Source organism: Thunnus albacares, chromosome 19, assembly GCF_914725855.1.
Source record: "Thunnus albacares chromosome 19, fThuAlb1.1, whole genome shotgun sequence".
In the NCBI taxonomy this organism is placed as follows: domain Eukaryota; kingdom Metazoa; phylum Chordata; class Actinopteri; order Scombriformes; family Scombridae; genus Thunnus; species Thunnus albacares.
In genome coordinates this window covers 1,467,432-1,481,957 of record NC_058124.1, presented here as the reverse complement: position 1 = coordinate 1,481,957, position 14,526 = coordinate 1,467,432, and the positions used below count along the sequence as shown (strand labels likewise).

The 14,526-nt window shown below is 40.9% G+C and overlaps 1 protein-coding gene, 1 long non-coding RNA gene and 3 other non-coding genes across 6 annotated transcripts; all 5 read left to right on the top strand.

Annotated features, from left to right (window-relative positions):
- Nucleotides 1-422: 422 nt before the first annotated feature.
- Nucleotides 423-5,891, top strand: LOC122969352. 2 transcript variants are annotated; one of them, XR_006398999.1, is made up of 11 exons: nt 423-441; nt 556-625; nt 1,145-1,275; nt 1,789-1,860; nt 2,965-2,992; nt 3,170-3,233; nt 3,936-3,996; nt 4,467-4,512; nt 5,040-5,099; nt 5,354-5,405; nt 5,718-5,891. It is a non-coding gene; the product is annotated as an uncharacterized LOC122969352 (long non-coding RNA). The 2 variants fall into 2 exon arrangements; XR_006398998.1 differs by having other exon boundaries at nt 2,959-2,992.
- LOC122970578 lies at nt 3,405-3,542 on the top strand. The gene has a single exon (XR_006399258.1). It is a non-coding gene; the product is annotated as a small nucleolar RNA SNORA8 (small nucleolar RNA).
- On the top strand, nt 4,039-4,172 carry LOC122970584. The gene has a single exon (XR_006399264.1). It is a non-coding gene; the product is annotated as a small nucleolar RNA SNORA18 (small nucleolar RNA).
- Nucleotides 4,574-4,711, top strand: LOC122970579. Its single transcript, XR_006399259.1, has one exon. It is a non-coding gene; the product is annotated as a small nucleolar RNA SNORA8 (small nucleolar RNA).
- Nucleotides 5,892-10,529: 4,638 nt separating the features above from the next.
- On the top strand, nt 10,530-13,868 carry txnipa (thioredoxin interacting protein a). The gene is made up of 6 exons (XM_044334954.1): nt 10,530-10,942; nt 11,449-11,524; nt 11,625-11,772; nt 11,927-12,286; nt 12,396-12,698; nt 12,811-13,868. Exons 1-6 carry the CDS (start codon nt 10,687-10,689, stop codon nt 12,856-12,858), a joined length of 1,191 nt encoding a protein of 396 aa, XP_044190889.1. The 5' UTR covers nt 10,530-10,686; the 3' UTR covers nt 12,859-13,868.
- The last annotated feature ends 658 nt before the right edge of the window (nt 13,869-14,526 follow it).

Here is a 14,526-nt window from a genome sequence, read left to right as displayed (position 1 = left end):
TTGGTGACAGGACGGAACCCGGAAATTACAGAATTACAGGAATTAGTCTGGACATGTATTTTTATCCTGCGTCAGGACGTTTCAGCAGATCATTTAGTTTCTAGTTGTCTTTTCAACAAAATAGTGGCTGTGACAATCTTCTACATCAAACAAAAAAGCAGAAACACTGTAGTGCAGATAAGCATACAATGTAATGTAAAGGTAAACTAAGGGTGGGAAAGAGCCGCATCTCGCAAACTGCGCCAGTGTACCCTGTGCGTCTTTCGTCTTTGCCATGGACAGCCGTGTGCTGTGTATGCCACTAACATACAATACAAAACTCAGAATCTCCTTAAATAACAACATGTGTGACAGGGACGTATCCAAAGACAGATACATTAAGAAAATTGCGTTAATATGAGCAAGAGATCATTTTGACATGGACTACTTGACATAAGGCAGGTAAAAAAAAGTGTTTCAATGGGAAGTGGGATTTCCGAGTTTTCATGAACGCACAGTGGAGCTGTCGAAAAGCAGTTGGGATTGTCGTAACGCAATCTATAAATTATTTCGCAGAACAGTCAGAGTTCTTTCCGACGTTGTCCTTGGTAGCGCGAAGGCTTCTGGAAGAGAGCGCGCAGAACAGGTAAGTTTCTTGCGTTAGTTACTAGATCTTGAACATATGTGGAATGACGAATGACATAACTTCCACACACGAGCACCGTGGTTCAGCACGTGTGAATTTATCCGAAAGTTGAAACGTGACGTCTCCAAATGTTGAGCGCCACATTGTCCTCGTGTGGCGCGGTGACTGTAGCTAACAGTTAGCTCGATGCTAACATGGCTATGTAGTAGGCTAGTCGTGTCTTCAATGCGTTGTGCACTCGTTTCTGGTCAACTACTAACACTCCCATTATTTTGAGTAAGTTTCTGTCCAATAAAGCGGGGAAAAGGCTTAATGGGCACATATTTGACTTATGCAAAACCCTATTCTGTGCACCGCCTGAAACTTGAGATGCTGAAGACATTAATTTACTAGCAACACAAATTACACACAGAAGCTGCCGTAGCCACAATTAGCGCCTCCTATATACTTGTAATAACATTTGAGATGTTGCCTTGAGTACATCAGAGGGAATTAAGTTTCTGTTTTCTTTGATTATAGATGGCAGTTGGACGAAGAAAGCAGCTGCTGCCCTTGTTGCCACGTTTGGTCAAGAAATGGAGAATCACCTGAGAAATGGGTTTTATAAAGCTGTTCAAACCAGCAGCAAGTATCTACAACTGGCTGATAAGGTTTGTCAAGTTTTTGTGTATTTTGACAGTGGGGAAAATCTTAGTTATGAATAAATGAAAGACATAAGCTAGGGCTGATTGTGCTATTAATAATGTCAAGATGAAGAGTGCAAACACAAATGCAGAGTGACAGCAAATGACCTGCCATGTTCATAAAATCACTGCTTGTGGGGGAGGGGAGGGAAGAAATAACCCATAACTTGAATCATCCACTTCAGTGCCACAGTTCAGACTAATCAGTGGGGTTGTCCTGTTCAGTGGGCTGATCCCAGGCCAGCAGTGGCTACAGAACATCAGGTTTTGCTTTCACCTCTGCACTGATGGTTGCTGAACGGTGACAATGAGGCCTGGCACACTCACCTGTCTGTTGGTTTTAATGTTTTGCCTTGACAACAGTGTATTATACATAAAATGCTATATACATGAGGTACCCTATACATATTTAGTTACTAGCTTGGCTACAAGGTGCTTCAGTGGCATATTGAAAGAAATGAAACCCAATCTCTTTTGTAGGTGATGACCTCATTGCTAGGAGTGTGATGTGGAAGAGCCCTTGCAGTATGTGCTGCCCCTCTGGGACATGAGGTTAGTATTTGTCATCTTGGTAATGAGTCTTACTGTATTCACTGGAAGAAATCAAACCAAGCCTCTCTGCTTAGAATGAGTTAGCCTGGAGACTGGTGTGCAGCACAGAGTTCTCCTGAGTAAAGATGGACACATCGCCATCAACACTCTGCTGTACAGAGTTGATGTGAAGCCACTGTCAGTGTTGTGGGCGTGTTTGCTCTAATTGCCTACCATGTCATTCCAATGAAGATAAGGAGGTTTCCAGCTGGAATGATGGCATGTTAAGTGTGTGCTGATGTCTTAGTTTGACTTGACTAAGATCAAAAATACTCAACAACCTTTTTTTCTTTCTAAGTTTCATGACAAACTTGATTAAAACTATAAAGTAAGCTTTTAATAGACAAATGAACTAATTACCGTTTTAATGCTAAGTCTTATTAAATGATCTGCATGCGTCTGTGCAATCACACTGACACTGCTGCTGCCCAAAAATATCTTCATTCAGAAGTTGATTTATCCAGTTTACCTTTAACTCTACTGTCAGTAAGAAGCATCTTACACTCAGTAACATCTGCTGGATACAGCACAATACTTCTTGAGTGTTTGTGGGTCTTTTTTTTTTTTCTCTCCTTTTTAAATCTTATTATAATTACATGATTTAGAAAATCCTGATGCCACCCAAACATTCCTGGGAAATATAATAGAAAAAGTAATCTTCTCCCAACACTGCACATAAAATGGCTAATGAAAGAAATGCAAAACCTGTATGTGTGATATTGAGAATCAGAATATCACCTGTATATTGAAACATACTTCTATTTAAACACATCCTCTCTTTATAAATTGCAGGCAGTACAGTGGAAACACAAACATAATGTGTAGTCATTGTCAGAGTTCTGCTTAAGTGTAAAATGTTTGTTGGCACAGTATGAGCTCTGGTCCTGTCAGGTGGGCTGTAGAGCTCCATACAGTGCAAAGAGCAATTAATTCTCTTGCAACCCACTGCTGTTCACTCTCTGCAGCAGTGTTACTGATGAGAAGTGACAGCTGCTTCTTTGACAGCTTGTTAATGTTTGCTAATGCCGGTGGATTTTAACAGTGTTGTGTCTGTGGCAGGTGCAGGTGCAGGAGCAGACCACCAGCCAGCAGGGTAAGTTGTGCTACAGAATACATCCACTAGTGACTTGTTATGATGATTGGCTAAATATGTTCAACTGCTCTGAAACTGTGAGTGACAGCTGCCTCTCTGAACAACGTATGACTCTGAGATCTGAATGTGCTGATGCTCCTGGAAACATATCCTTCATCCTGCCTCTTCCTCCTACAGGTTTCTGCTGCAGCCTCCCCTCCTCGCCTCTCTGCACTGAGGCAACAGCATGGAAGCACAAAGGGTGTGTATTGACATCACTGTTTCCCATGACACCCACCACCCCCACCAAGTGCCAAAACAAACCAACAGGTGGCTGCTATAAATGGATAGAGCTGTGATACTAGGAGGAAAACAAACCACAATCAGCAGTGACACTCAGTGGATTAGCATAAACTAGAGACAGACTAGTAACAGCACTGTATGGTATCTGCAGCCAGCTGGATCGTCAGCTGGTTTGTTCATAAGTCAGTGCTAGAGAATCTCAACATGTGGCATCGTTGGTCTCCTTGCTGCATGTGTGTGGAGTCCTGGTATATCTGTTGAAACACACCCATCCTCTAAGAAAACAGGTTGATGATGGATTTGAAACCACTTTTTAATTGTCTATAGTTATTAAAAGTGATGTGTAGAGCAGATATGTTACTGTAGAAGCAGTTCATCCATCTTTTAAATTAGGACTCTTAATTGTTTGTAGTGTTGACTCAAAGCAGAAGTTGTACTGTGTAAAGTGCAGGCAGTCAAAGGAAACATCAGGGATACACACTTCTCATCTGGTCTCCCAATACTGATTCCAGTTAAATAAACTGGGAGGGATGCTGAGTACCGTCTGATGCAGTGCTTTTATTTTTCTCTGTACACCTGGCTGTGTGGAACTGACTGATTATTCTTAATGTATGTGAGGCTGTAAACAGATTTCTTACTGTCCTGCCTCTACTTCCTGCAGGTTTGCACTGCAGTAAGAGCCTCCTTATCCCAAGGCTTCAGCAGGGATTCAACAATAAGAGGTGAGTGTCAAAGTGAAAAATGATTTGGCTGATTTGGTGAAAGCTGAGGTCTATCCCGACAGACCTTGATCTGTAGGGTCATGTCGTTGGAAATGCCTCAGAGAGCAAATCTGTAGTTTCGCTTTACCCACATGTTCACTGCCATGAGCCCTGTGGGATATTACTGCAGAACATACGCTGACCCTGTGGACACTGTTTGAGTAGAGTAGCAGGCAGTGCTCCACCGTAATGTACCATGACAACACTGGTGTCTGACAAATAACTCTTCATCAGACATCTGAGCCACAGGAAGCTCCACTCTGGTGCAGAATGAACAGAAGATGTATGAGTGAAGTCAGGTTTCACTTTGTGTGAACAGCAGTTGACTTTTTGCTATTAAAGTTGTGCTTTTAAAACTTTTATTTTACACCATCATGTGACTGTCATGTCATTTGTTGGCACTTGACTGAAAGTTGTCATTCTCTCTTCAGGTCACGCTGATGACAGAATCATGAGTCTTATGGACTTCTAACAGTGGTGAGTGGGTTTGTCTTTCTATGATTACATCATGTGTGAATGACTGGATGTTAACAGTAACAGCACTGTATGGTATCTGCAGCCAGCTGGATCGTCAGCTGGTTTGTTCATAAGTCAGTGCTAGAGAATCTCAACATGTGGCATCGTTGGTCTCCTTGCTGCCTGTGTGTGGAGTCCTGGTATATCTGTTGAAACACACCCATCCTCTAAGAAATCATGTTCATGTAGTCCTGAGCCTGCTGGCTGCTCCACAGGAGCTGACTAAAGAACAGGCTGCTTCTACAAACATCCAGATTTTAATTTCTTGCTGTGAAATTGCTCACTTCACGTTTTTAGCTTTATGATGAAGTCTCTATTCTTTCTACATTAGGTTTTATATCAAAGTATACCCACTTTTGGTTGAATGTGGCTGTGATGTGTGTGGAAAATGATCACATGAATGACATGGTACACTAATGCACTAATGAAAGTGCATGTGCTTGTCATCAACACGTTTCTGATTTTAAATCCTGATTCTTGTTCTGCAGGTTTGTGCAGCAGAGCAGTGCCTCCTTTACCCAGCCTCCATCCAGCCTGATGGAACACAGGTGAGCATTAATGTCAAGCTTGTAACATTTTTTTGTTTTATATTAATCATCACAGGTCAAGTCAGTATTTTATATAACAAGAATCCTTCTGATGAATGAAGATGTGCAGAAGTTTCTTTTTGTTATTTAGACCTACAATAACAGTTATAATCTAGGAAATGGAACTGATGTTTCACCTGAGCGTTTGTGAAGATCAAGGAAATATGAAATGTATAAGATATACTTCAGTGATTGAATGAATAAACTGCTTTCAGATTGCTGAACCATCCTGGAGACATCCATGAGGACTGTCAGCAGCCCTTCACTGTGAGTATCCACCACTGCCTCCTCTGCTTTGTGTTTGGTCATATACCAAGGCTTTCAGGCATCTCTGTTCCTGACTTGCTGTGGAATTGACCAGAAAATAAAACCCATCCCAGCGGGTTTCTTTAGCAGCCTGCTGAAGAAGACCTGCAGGGAACATGACCTGTCTTTTTGCTTCTGTTGCCAGTTTTACAATACTTTTATCAACCTAATATTTGATCATCTGTATCATTTGAAAGTGATGCATGAATAAAATCACTGTAACACTTTGTTGTTGAATGCAACAGCTGAACCTTTGCATCCTTTATTTTTCAGAAGCAGCAGATTGACGCAGAGCTCTGTGACCAGCTGACAACACTGCTCAGTACTTTGATATGCTGTCACTTGCTTTGTAATTATCACATTTGTAAAAAACAGGTGTGTGTTTACTGCATCAGATTTTGTTTGTTTTCTACTGTGAGCTCAATAAAAAAAAAAAAAAATCAGTGACTCAATAACTCCTCACTTTTCTTTTAGTCTCGTAATATCTGAACAATAAGAATAAAATGACATGTACAGGTTTCTATAAACTGACTGATGAATGTCAGTAAAAAACAGGTCACTGCAGGCGATAAGTCTGTAGGTGAACTTACTAACAGGATGTACACTACACAGCAGAACAATTATGTTCTTCCAGTGCTACGGTGTACACAATAACACGTTCACTAAAATCAAAGTCAGTGCAATGGATGAAAAGTGCTGTCATACATGTAAGTATGTGTGTTTCATTCAAAACAAGATGTTCTAATAGTGTAATTTATCAACTCAAATACTGCAGAGATGAAATGACATCATCTGAGCTGGCTGTTTGTACTAGAGTTCACTACAGCTTCCTGCTGAAATGTGGGATTTTATACATCAAGAGCAAAGGTCAACGTCCTCAGGTACCATGGATGAATTCAGAGAAGAAGACAGAACCTGAGCACCAACACTGGTCTGGTTCCTATCAATCAGAGAATGGAGTCGTCAGCATCGTGCCGGGGAGGTTGTGGTTGATTTTGAGACCTAAAAAATTTAAGAATCTGTCTGATTAATAACCTGAAGATAAATGCTGAGATAAAATAATTTTAGACGATCTAAAACATGATGCATTACAAATAATTGATATGATCTCCCCCAGAACTGGTTCACTATATATCCATGTTTGTAACTGTAGCAGTACGTTTCCTCCACTAGGGGGCAGCAGGGTTACACTAGCAGAGTAACTCAGCTGTTAAACAGACAATGAGTTCAGGTTTCATCATGTTCTTTCAGGAGTCATCCTGGAAAGGAGGCTCTTTTCTGATTGGGTGGCACAACAGAATGTCTCCTGACAACCTTCTTTAGCTCTCTGTGATATAAAAAGCCAACGTTTTGTATTGTAATTAAGTATTTGTCCTCTGTCCATCTATTATGTTTTGACATGCATGAGCCTGTGGAGCTCACCACAGGTGCATGTATTGCTTTGTGCACGTTACGTCACTCAGCTCATTCATTGGCTGACAAACATGTACCCATCTCATTCATTGGTCGGACACATTGTTGCTTACGGATCACCTCAAAGCACATCACTCAGTTTTTTCCTTTACGTACAAACATCAAGCACAAGGCAGGTAGTTATTGCCACCTAATTACATAAGTCTCTATTTCAGTGAACGTGTAACAGTACACTCATATCATACATGCATGCATATTTTGTTTACAGGAAGTGCAGAATCAGAGGACTGATCAATTCACTTTCTGAATAACAGCCTATATTCTCAGTAAAGAAGCAAGCTGCCGACTCTTTACAACCAGCCTCTACGTCTTCAAATGACTGAGGATTTGGGTGCAGTATCCCTTTAAAGAACATTCTGCAGATGGAATCAGGGCGTCTACAAAAAATTGGGTGAAAGTTCACAGAAGGGAACAAAGAGATGTCATCAGATCCAAAACAGCTTCTAGTCCACGCCGCAAGGAACAGCAGTTGGCTGTGCAGGTCACATGACACCATACGTACAGAAGAAAGAGCTGCGAGAGAAGAGAATGCCACACATTCAAAAACTTCTCTTCATCATAGCTTGAAACATTAGCACCAATATATATTTAATTTCAATGATGCAGTCAGCCAGGCGGAGCCACAGACAGACTGATGTTCATGTCGTCTTCAACAAATCTGACTGCAAAGAATTAGACCCCATGTTGGACCATTGTATCCACTTCTCAGAATAACAGGACTTCTGCTAGTGAAACATTATGAAGACACTGTATCTCTGTGATGTCCTCTTCAGTCCTCATATATGAGGCGTCCATAGAATTACACTTACAATCCAATACAACAGCCCTGCAACAAACACTATCTTGGCTTCTAATGGTCAGTACACAGATATATAACATATACATACAGTACACGTAAAGCATGGGTGTAGTTATATATGCAGTGGTACAAGAAACATCTATATACACTAGGTAGTAAATGGATGAAGAACTAATGTAACTATTTACATTACAATACACTTAGGCCATGTACATGATGTGCACATTGTGAAAATAGCTGTGCATGTGCACATATTTAAACATTTGTATATATATATATATATATATATATATATATATATATATATATATATGTGTGTGTGTGTGTGTGTGTGTGTGTGTGTATGCACTGTATTTATTGTAGTATAATATTGTGTTATGAAATAGTAATAATAATCATTGTAAATTGTTTTATAATATGTTTTGTTGGCTTTTAGTTCCATGACCCTGATGAAACAAGACTTTATCTCAGTTGCATTTGATAAGGCAGACATGACAATAAACTTGAACTTTAAACTTCTTTCTTTTGTCAGAAATGATTTTTGAGTTTAAGGGTTTGAATGTTGTTGTAAGCTACCAGAGAGCATTTTGCTGTTTGTGTAACCCACTTTCCCACAGAGGTCAATACAAATCAGTCTGAACTCTCACCTCTGTTGTGATAGAGAGTCAGTTGATAAGCACCGAAAACGACCTGCTGTGTCACTGATAGATCTTCTGCCACAGCTGTTACTGTCCATTCAAACAGTGTTTGGTTAAAAGAGTTCATATTTTGGTATACAGGCAGTTTATGCAGGCTCCACACTTAAAATTGCCTTGAAGAGGTTTAGTTGTTAGTTGACTGTTGGACACTTCAAAGTGTTGACATGTTCTTACAACTCTATCCCTTATGTTTCTTGCCCTTTTAAAAGTTACCACAGGTTAAATTTAGGGATGAGTCATTTTGCAGAATATGCCAATGTTTTATGATTATGTCCCTGATATTCTTAGTTTGCAGGTAGTTTGCAGTGCAGTAACTAAGGTGTGGCTTAGACTTAACAATAGTGTGGAAGTCATATAGTACAGGGTGGATGGGGCATAAATATTTTCCATTAATATCAGTGGCCCATGTTCACATCTCATATCAACTGCTGTTATCAAGGTCAAGAATGAGCCTTCAAGTCCACATGGAAGAAAAGTCCCAGAGATTCTCAGAATCCTGGAAAGATTTAACGTCTACAGTTCCTTGGCACAGATCTAACTCAGTCTGCTGATGCAAACTGTGTGATACAATCAAAAGCTCCACAACATTTAAGAGGACACTGAGTTGTGAATCAGTTGATATTGTTCTGTCAGTTGCTCTTTGTGAGGTAAAGATGTAAAAATCAAGTGGATATGGTTGCTTAAAACGAGTCATTTTGAGGTAAAGATGTAAAATCAAGTGGATATGGTTGCTTAAAATGAGTCATTTTGAAGTAAAGATGTAAAATCAAGTGGATATGGTTGCTTAAAACGAGTCATTTTGAGGTAAAGATGTAAAATCAAGTGGATATGGTTGCTTAAAATGAGTCATACCTTAACTAGTTGACTAAGTGTCAATTCTGTCTCATACACAGAATAAAAAATGTAATTGGGGTATTTTCCACAAAATGCAGTATGAGTTGAGTAAACAGTAAGTAAATGTGGTTACTTGTATACAAATAATCTGTAAAATGTGTGAAACCCTTTACTAAGACATTGTCTTGAAGATATATTACTTTGCTAATATTTGCAAGCAAAAGATGCTGAAACAGTTAGCAAACTAAACATAATGGCAAAATGTTTGAAATAACCAAAGACAATGGATGAGTGGTTGATATAGTTAGCTAAAAGTAATGAAATGTCCATCTCCTGCCACTCTTAGTGGTAGTAGTACAAATGCAAACTGAACTAAACCAACCTTAATTAAGATTGACAGGGTCAATGGTATGAAAATATATTGTAACAAAATTTACATTTATATCATTAAAAGTTAAATAGTACACAGTTTATTATATTTAAATGAACACATTTGGATGAAGGGGTACTTGAGTTTATCTGATACATCTGGCAAAAAAGGTTGGGAACCACTGGCCTGGTTAAGGTGACAACCATGAACCCCAACATCCTCAGCTCAAGTCCGGTGGATTTCCCCATCTGTCTCTCCTCAAATCTGATTCTCTCTCTACTGCTAAACTTATAGTTCAGTACATTTACTCATACTGATAACTTTACCAACCACATTTTCATTCAGCAGCCAAATCCACACTGTATTATTTAACTATTTAATTTACCTTATAGTACACGTTTGTCTGTTGACTATTATCCAAAACTGTGAAGTGCTTGTAACAAATTCGTTTATATATAGTATATATTATATTTTATTAGTATATGCTATTAGGAAATACATGCATATATTCAAAACTTAATCATGCTGTTTTTTTGTCTGGATGTACATATTTCCAGCCCATCCCTACTAATAATAGACTGAGGGTTTTCAGGATCGATGTCTGTGACGATGAAACACTTCCAATGATGACTCAATACTCAAGTATATTCTGATATCCAAACTGCCTTCACCTAATTTCATGTGTTTACTACAAATGTTCTTTTCTGTGTCTGACTTCAACTTCCTGTGCTACATCTGCTGAGCATGCTGTACAGTCTCCCAGCCATGCGGTGTCCACGCGTCGGTTTCGAGTGCTGATTGGCTAGAGCTCACACAAACAACCGTTCTCCACCAATAAGATCAGTGAGCACGCGCTGAGCCATGCTGTTCACTCTGGCTCCTCATGGGCAGCTGAGGCTCGTCATATAAAAACTGCAGTGCCCTCTTTGTTTACAGCAGACAGAGGTGGAAGTCAGTACTTCCCAATTCGAGCGATCGCTTCCCAGCGGCTCCATCACATAGCCAGAAGGCTCGACACGTTTCAGCCCAGTTTTTTTTGTCTATTTTGGGTATCCTAAATACGCAGTCATGGTGGCTATGACAAAGAGAGTGAAAACCTTCCAAATTATCTTTTCGGATCCCAGCAAGACTTTTTACTGCGGCGGTGAGAAGGTGTCTGGCCGGGTGGAGGTGGAAGTGACCGAGGTGACGCGTGTGTCCGCAGTGAAGGTGCTGGGTCTGGGCTGCGCCAAGGTGGAGTACGCTAAAGGCAAACAGCGATGTCGCCAGGAGGCTGAGTACCTCAGATACGAGGAGGTACTGCGGCTCGACGAGCAACCCACAGGTACAGACATTTACTTTTTTAAAGCTTTATAACTCTTCGAAGTTAAATATTATCACAGTCCACACTGGAACTTTGTAATCCTTGTAACGTCATCAAGTTAACACGGCTTCGATATATTTGTTAGCGTAACTTGAATCAGTCGCGAACTAATCGTAACATCTTTGTCGGTGCTGTAAAGAGTAATATTCAGTTGCTTTTACCTATTTCTACTCGTGAGTTACTAGTGTGAATAGATCCATTGACTCTGAGGAATGACTGGCAGGCAGTGGGTTCATTCTGTAAATGATTGTACTAGTAGAGCAGAGTAGAGGAACTCCTCCTGGCACATGAGGATAATTATTACACTGGTGTTCCCCGTGTGGTATCGTACAGCTGTTCGTATCATCCACCCACACAGGAGTCAGTAGCCAAGTGTAGTCGAGACAACTTTTATTACTGGATTCAGGGAGAGGAGCATGCCATTGATGGATGACAGAGTAAAATAATTTTTCTTTTTCTTTTTCCAGACTCTGATGGATCAGTCGTCTTGAGGCCTGGCAACAAATATGAGTACACCTTTGGATTTGAGCTCCCCGAGCAAGGGTAAGGCAGCTTTCACAATTCGTTTTTTGAATGTGAAGCTTTTCATTGAGGTTTACTTTACAGAATAGGTTTGGTTTTAACTTTGTTCATCTTCTCACAGTCAGCTGGTGTCGTCATACAAAGGGAAGTTTGGCTATGTCCACTACTATGTGAAGGCCCTGATGGAGAGGCCACAGCAGCCCACCCTCGAATGCAAGAAACTCTTTGAGGTGGAGGAGCCTCTGGATGTCAACACCCCAGACCTGCTGGTGAGTTCACTGAAAACAGAACAACAGAATAGATCTCTATATATGGGCATTTATCAGCTTTGCTCTTGTGTGTTTGCTCTTTTGTCATGTAATTACAATAAATTCTGCTTGAGTCTCTAGATGAGTTGAGCCTAACTGTCCTGTATCTCTTCAGTCTCCCACAGGTGGCATGAAAGAGAAGAAAGTCACCTGCATGTTCATTCCAGATGGTCAGGTGTCACTGAATGCTAAAATCGATCGCCGTGGCTTCTGTGAAGGTGAAGACATTTACATCAATGCAAAGTTTGAGAACACCTGCTCCCGCATTGTGGTGCCCAAAGCCGCCATCATTGCCAAACACATCTACCAGGCCAACGGCAGGACCAAAGTCTTCCGCCAGAAGTTGTCATCCGTGCGTGGAAACCACATCATCTCTGGCATGTGTGACGCCTGGCAGGGGAAGACCATCAGGGTTCCAAAGATCAAACCATCCATCCTGGGCTGCAACATCATCCGTGTGGAGTACGCTCTGATGGTAAGCCTTCAGCTTTTGCATGCAGTCAAATTCTTGGTTATTACATTTTAAGAACTGGTAAGAGAATTTAAAATCACTGTTAACATATAACATATGATCCTTTTTCTAGATTTACGTCCACATCCCTGGAAGTGAGAAACTGATCCTGGAGCTGCCTCTTGTCATTGGGACCGCTGGTCTTGGCAGCCGCAGCAACAGCGTGAGCAGTCAGGAAGGTTCAGTCAGCAACGCCTCTCAGAGCTGGGTGTCTCTCAGGATGCCCTCTGAGCCGCCCAGCTACTGTGACATCACCCGCGACTGCCGCCTGGACCAGCCCCTCACTCCACTCCTGGACGACTTCGATGGTGATGACAGCCCCATCTTCATGAACGTACCGGCATTCCAGTTCCCGCCGCCACCAGCGTACACTGAGGTAGGTGTCTCAAACAACTGGTTTCTATAAGTGACTTTAAAACTCTCAATCAAGCTAATAAGAAGTTATCTTTGCTGACAGCCCATCTAATAAAACTGTATTTTTTTTCCAGGCTGAGGAAGAGTTCAACGGCAACGCTCGCATGCTTCCTGTCTGTTGAAGTCCAGCAGGGAGTCTAGAACTGTGGTCCAGCTCTCAGGGACCGTTAATCTAAGGCACTTGAAAAGGAGCGGAAGGTCCAAAACTCCAGAGGAGATGTGTTGACGTGGAGAAGTAAAGCCAGGACTGTGGAGGTGGACAGAAAGATGCTCGCCTGTTCTATCAGCTGTCTTCACTGCACTTAATCGCCTTCGCCGACCCTGAGTCTTCCTTGTGGTGTTCTTCAGGTCCTCGTAGACCTGGAGGTCCAGCCACAGAGTCTGTGGCGCACTACATTTCCGAATAAGCTGTCCCTTCCAGAGACTTGATATCAGGGTCTCATTGCCCGTTCACAGCCACTTTATGACTTTGTTATCGGGGCCAAGCATTGTATGAGTCAGGCCTCAGCCTGCTGTGACATCTTTGCTTTGGGGTTTGTCTTTCCCGCATGATGCTTTGTCATTCCAGTCAAACCCTGTATCTGTAAGGGATTTCACTAGAGAGACCATCCTTTCCATTACTTCAGTCCAGTTAGTTTGTGTTGCTGTTCAGATTTTTGGAATATTGTTGCCTTTGAGAATTACAGCATGTAGAGTTATCTTGCCTGGATGCTGAGTGAACCCCATGCAGCATCCATATTTTCTTATGTACCAGTGTTTGAAATCAAATATGGTTTGTTGTTTTTATTGCACTTTTTTTATTGATGCATTATGCTCTACTACTGCCTACAAGCATTTATTTTTTTTTTAGTTTGAATAATGTTTCTGATGTGGAGCGTGAACTCAATAGGTAAAACACTCCAGACTTATTTTAACCTCACATTTGATTTTCCAAACTCAGGTTTGGTGGTAAGCGGTGATTTCTTGACACTGCAAGTGCCAAACACAATCCACAAGAGCATTCACGCTCCAGAATCACGGAGCACACATTATGTGAGGATAAATCATTATATCTGGTCTGCAGTTGTCCTAGACAACATTTCACTGTGAGATCCTTCCTGTGGTGGTTTCACAACTTCTGTTCTTTCAGGGCTCAAAGATAAAAAAAAATCACTGTTAAAGACTGATTTGTGAGAAATATGTTTGTAAAGCATCCTTGATACTCAAAACAAGTATTTTTGTATGAAACCCTATGGGTTGATTTCTTTTTTTATTAAAGGAATGTTAAAAAAAAATTCTGTGCATCTGCTTTTTCCTTCTGGTAACTCTGATCACTGAAAACCTTTAGAACTAGTAATGTGTATGAAAGAAGAAGAAGCAGCCCCTCTGTGTGGAAGACGCTCCACACAAATGTAAGTTCTGTATGACATCCTGTACAAACATTTACTCTTAAACTGCTCTAACACAGACTGACATTTAATATGGTCATACAGATGTTAATAACTTAAAGGTTACATTGTATTGAGGATGAAACATGCCCTTCTCTAGGGTAGAAAATCTCATCTTCATTTGATTGTAAAGGGACTGTTGCAAAAACAAAGCAGCTCATAAACATCAGGCTGGAAAATGAAAACATGTTTACCACAAAAAGAAATGCTGATAAAGAGTAGGTGTGATTTGTGTCTACAGGTCTACTGTGGAGTGAACATGCCACCTCACCGCCCACACTGTTACACGTTTATGTAGCCTATTACTAGTGCTGCGTATAAAAGATGATGTTTCTGACCAAAACATTTAGTTCACCATCCTCT